The following is a 5,234-nucleotide window of genomic DNA, read 5'->3' as shown; positions in this document are numbered from 1 at the left end:
TGTTCAGTGTTCTGAGAAGTGTCTTCTGAGCACATGCAAATACTGCTCACTCCAACTACTGTGTGTAGAGGAAAAAAAGCAATTATTTTAATATATGTGGTTTAGTATTGCGGTTTCATCTAGTAAATACGATAAATAAATAGTTTAGGCAGAATGAAACCGTAAGGCTCTCACAGCACAAATGTCTGCTTGTTGCCCCAGTTGCTTGGCTCCAACTAGTGTCATAAAAAGGAAATTACATGAGGGTAATGAACTAGAAAAGAAAGACACAACAAGAAATAACCTCTGGAAACTCTGAGTAGGACAGTGGGTTTTGAAAATGCCACCATTGCAAGCTGTTTGTAAAAGGACAGTGTGCAGCAAACAGCATGACAAATAGCAATGGAAATGGTGCTGCACTACTTATCTGAGCAATAAAATGCCTTTAGCATTCACACGTAATCGTAAGCAGACAGGCTTATCTCAGCTCTCGTCTCGGCTGGTGTACCCTGGACCCCTTCTCGGCAGCAGGTGCTGCACACAGTCTGTTTGCGGACAGTGGTTTCAGAGCGAGTATAAATACACCTGAGCTGTTTTCAGCACCATTTCAACCGGGCTGACCTTGCCTGGTCTGGAAGCGATTACAGCATTGTCTACGCCAGCGCTCGCGCCGTTTTCGTCGCCTCCACAGCTGCACCAACGTCTGAAAACACCCACAGATGAAGCAAGCGACCGCCATTGGCCAGTGGCAGGAGCAAAGCCTTAGGCTTTTGATCAGCAGCATTTTAGTTGGAACTGTGTAGCCTGAGCATAATGAACAAGATGTAGATGTCCCTGCAAAGTGAAAGTCAGTGCTGGTGTGAATGGCAGCTTTCCGGATATGGGTGTTCAGGAAGACCACCATTGTGCAAAATAAAACTGAAACCACAGGGGTGAAGCATTTTTACTCTCATTCAGTACCACAGATCAAAATGCCTTCTTATAGAAAGCAGACCATCAAAGACCATCACGCCCAGCAACACCACCTTTTCATGACAGAGTTATCATTGCTGCATTTTTCTCAACTGAATGTATCTGTGGAGACTGTGATCTCTCCACACTGTGTACTTATCAAAGAATATGACCTTGGCTCTGAAGAACACAAACTCCCTTCCTTAATAAAAAAATATAATTACAGCAATTCAGCTTCAAAGAATCATCTGCTGATCCTGAAAATATACCTTTATTATGCAGAAGTTATTCCTGCATGGTTTATTTGAACAACTAGTGTTTATGCCTGACACTGGACCTCTGCTAAACTGATTTTCTGAAAGTCCCACTTGTGCAAGGGCAGCATCCCTGACCATTAGGGTTAGAGGCAATTGTGGAAAAGTAGAATTTAAAACATCAGGACAGCTTTCAAAATGCACATGAAACTTGGATGGATGGATGGATGGATGGATGGATGGATGGATGGATGGAGTGGAGGACTGCTGCGAACAATGTGCATTTACAAATAAGGCTCTTTTACCCCTTGTGACTAAATAATGGAGCAATTTGAGAAGGAGGATAGCACTGAATTGGCATCAGGAGAAAAAGAGGAGGAGATTCTTTTACCTTGGTAAATTCGTGGAGAGCATCAGAAAGACATTCAGGCAATGCAAGTGAGATGTATTCAAGGAAGTAGATATCAGGTGATTTAGATTACACACTGTGTCAGAGTGGATAGAAGAAGGAGGAGGAAAGAAAATTGAAATACATAGACGTTTTTGAAATATAGAGATGTTTAGTGTGGTGGACATTCACACTTATGTCTGAAGCACAGGAACCTACATTGCTGTGGTGAAATTTTGGGAGCCTGAGCTCTGCTCCAAAATGGAGAATAAAGGGGAGGAAGAAATGACAGTTGGCAGCAGAGAAGACAGGCAAGAGCACAGAAGAACAGAAACTCCTTCACTCTGACCAAGGGGAGAGCTGCGCTGAAGTTTTCTGCAGAAGAGCTTGTGAATTGAAAGCGTGGACAGATGTAGAGCTTCAAATTTTGAGCGTACCTCTGCCTTCTCAGCTTACTTATTTACTGGACTACTTTTCCATATACTTCCAGCCCTTGGGATTAAGTTTGCCTTCTCACTTTGGGGAATTTTTTTTTTGCCTTTCTGTGATTGCTATTTTAAGTATTCCACTTCAAAGGAAATTACTGGAAGATATAACATGACATTATACAAATAGGAAAAGAATTGTATTTTCATAGATTTTATGTGAGTAGAAAAAGCAACAGTGTAAATTACTTTTATACACTGCATTGAAAATTTTTTAAAACTCAATCTGATTCCTTCATAATATGGAATAAGGAGTGAGCTGATACACATTTTTGCTAGCCATGACTCTTCTTTATTTTTCAAAACAGACAAGAAAAAGACTTCCTACATTTTTTCTTCTGGTGGATTCTTGCTGTAAATTTTGCAAGGTGTTATCTTCTGGAAAGGTTGCACTTTCTTGCCCCTTTTCTGGCCATTTTTCACTAACACCTAACCAGGAGGTCACTTAATGCAATCCCATCTCCATAGGCCAGCAGATGTCAATCTGTTAGTGCAGTGGTTTTGGTGTACTATTGCTTATCACGTTTTTGCCCTTTAGGTGCCAACCTGGATTCACTGGAGCAAGATGTACTGAAACTCTGCCCATGAAAATCCAAAACCAAGAAAGTATGTTAAAATAATCTGAACTTTGCTTTCTTCCCCAACTACAGCAACAAAATCAAAAGTACTTGGTGTTTTCACAGTTCAGCTGGAACTGGCCTCTTTGCACACTAATTTATGACCTGATTCTCTAAAATCTATAGACCATGGCATTACTGACCTACAAAATGTTTCTCATTTGTCTGGTTTTTTGATCTTTCCATCCGTTCACAGATGCATTTGTGTTGCACACACTGGCAGCCTTCTTGTTTGGGAGACTGCTGTAAAGTGCAATCCTAAAAGAGCAAACTCAGGAGATGAGTGATGTACAGATCTTGTGTCCTCGCTGCCTTGTGGAAAGTGCATCCTAAAAGCAATTTGGGAATTTGGAGTGGTGAATTTCTGTCTCACATCTTGAAACGCACTTTGATCTGGATTGGTTTGGTTTTGGCTGTTTTTTTCAGAGGGGGGATTTCTTTTCATTTCCACAGAGCACATGAGTTGCTCTCAACATTTTGATCCATTTTGACATGCTAAACCGAGATTCAGTTTCTGAAAGTGAACCCACCAAGTCATATCAGTTCACACTGAAGGAGCTTCTTTCTTAGCATATATTCACCTCTTCTCTTTTCTCTGTTTTTTTCTCTACCATTTTTTTTTTGTTTGTTTTCCTCTCAGGTGCCCAAATGAATTTACTGGTGATCGCTGCCAAAACTACGTAATGGCCAGCTTCTACAGTACGTCCACTACCTTTCTGTCTGTGCCGCAGTAGAAGCATGCTCAGTTGGTGCTGCTTTCTTGTCGCTGCATCTTTCCTCCAGTTTTGTTTTTTTTAATCTGTAACTAGATTTGTTGCTTAAGGCCTAATATCGTCTCTTGCCTGTTGCATGAAAACGATAACAAAAAGCAATTGCAATACTCTCCCGGATTGTTTGGCATTGAGGTTACGGGGAAATGCCAGACTTAGGAATGCTGTGAAATTAATACTGAATGGTGTCATACCGACTCCACACTGACATTAAGCAGCGAAAGTGCAAAACATGACATTTTGAAAGTCTCACATTTTGATTGCCACAAAAAGCTTATGTCTATACAGGGCAGCACTCACCCAGTGAAGGGACAGGTAGCACTTGCGTATGAGGTCTGTGTTGGGATGGACAAGCTTAAGGTAATTGACGTGCCCACATAGTTTCTAATGAGCATATGCCAAACAGAATCCAAGTGTTTGTTATCCAAGCTTCAGGGCAAAGAGCACAGAAAGAAAAAAGAAAGGGTGAGAGACAGCATAAACAATGGGGTCTGACATATTTATTCATCAGTAACAGGTGCAAGAGATCAAGTATTTCAGAGCCAGATTAATTGGCCAGAAAAACCGTACCAGGCAGACACACACGTGTGCGCATGCGTGTGCACACACACAGACACAGTTTTGCCTGTGTCAGACTGCTAGTAGGATCAGCACTGCAGGCACATGTCTTACAAGCTTTCTCATGGAGGGACAAGTTAATTATTATTATTTGTCAGGGAGGAAACAGAAAGTACACTGCATATTTATTGTCTCTCATTGTCTATAGCAAAGTCAAATGTAATATATAAGAAAATTGCTTACATCTTACTTTTCAAGGCATGTGTACTATTCATAATTAATTGTCATTGGCATAACAATGTACTATGACCTAAGAGCAGTATTAAAGGAACTATTTTTTTGATGGATGGCTTGACAGCACAGAAAGATTTCAGAGATTATAGGCTAGCTTGATTTAATTTCCATTAGTATATAGGACCAAAAGCTGTTAGCATGTGCTGGACATTTTGGAGCCTGAAGAGATGAATAGGTTTCCTCTTATATTGATGAAGAATGTTCATACATAATTCATACAGTCCATCATGGAAGCTACCCATGTAAATCCCAAGGGTCCTGATTGGAGACCAGACTTTCCGGCATTGAAGTGTGTATTTTGTGCCCTGTTTTAAAAGCTTTATTAAAGTGAGTTATTTTCAAAATGCCTCTGGTAACTATGGATTTTAAAATGTTTATGCTGTTTAAGTTTACCAAATGTTAGATTTAAATAGCCTTTTCTGCTTATTGCAATAAAAAGTGCAGTTAAGGTTTTCTGATCTTAGAAGAAACACTTAAAAGGAGGTGGTGTAAAAATAGAGCATCCATTGTCTGCTGTTGAATTTACCCTAACAACTATAGAATAATTGTATGTTGATCATAAATCCATTTTTCTACCCAGGGGAGGGGTGGGAAAGAGGTTTAGGTGGGTTTTTCTTTATTAGTTTTTCAGTTTCCTAACTCTGGATGGGACTTTTGGTAGCAGGTTCTGATTTTCTGAAGTTGCCTCCACAACAAAGGCTGAAGTGCCCTTGCCTTGCTGCAGGAGTTATTATGTTCAGTACTTTAAGCTGGTCCAGCCCTTCTCTCCTTGAAATGCACTGGGAGGAATGCACACCACTGCCTACCTACTCTGAGAGGTGGCTATGAGGCTGTGGCACTTCTGCTTGCCCTGCATCTGCATTGAAATGGCAGGTTTCTTAAACCACTACAAATCTTAAAATAACACGTTTGTAAAGGCTCCACTCATGGTACATTTA

General features: G+C 40.6%; 1 protein-coding gene across 2 annotated transcripts in view; it reads left to right on the top strand.

The window, feature by feature from the left end:
- The window catches only part of NRG1 (neuregulin 1), a 98,168-nt gene that overhangs the window by 73,447 nt on the left and 19,487 nt on the right, over positions 1-5,234 (top strand). For both annotated transcript variants that reach the window (XM_008946775.1, XM_008946774.1), the window contains exon 3: positions 3,315-3,373. In XM_008946775.1, coding sequence (XP_008945023.1) covers positions 3,315-3,373 — 59 coding nt within the window. The remainder of the gene's footprint in view (positions 1-3,314; positions 3,374-5,234) is intronic.

The sequence above is a fragment of the Merops nubicus genome, unplaced genomic scaffold (assembly GCF_000691845.1).
Source record: "Merops nubicus isolate BGI_N331 unplaced genomic scaffold, ASM69184v1 scaffold21278, whole genome shotgun sequence".
NCBI classification, from domain to species: domain Eukaryota; kingdom Metazoa; phylum Chordata; class Aves; order Coraciiformes; family Meropidae; genus Merops; species Merops nubicus.
The sequence above is the reverse complement of the archived record's forward strand: the minus strand, read 5'-3'. Positions and strand labels throughout refer to the sequence as shown.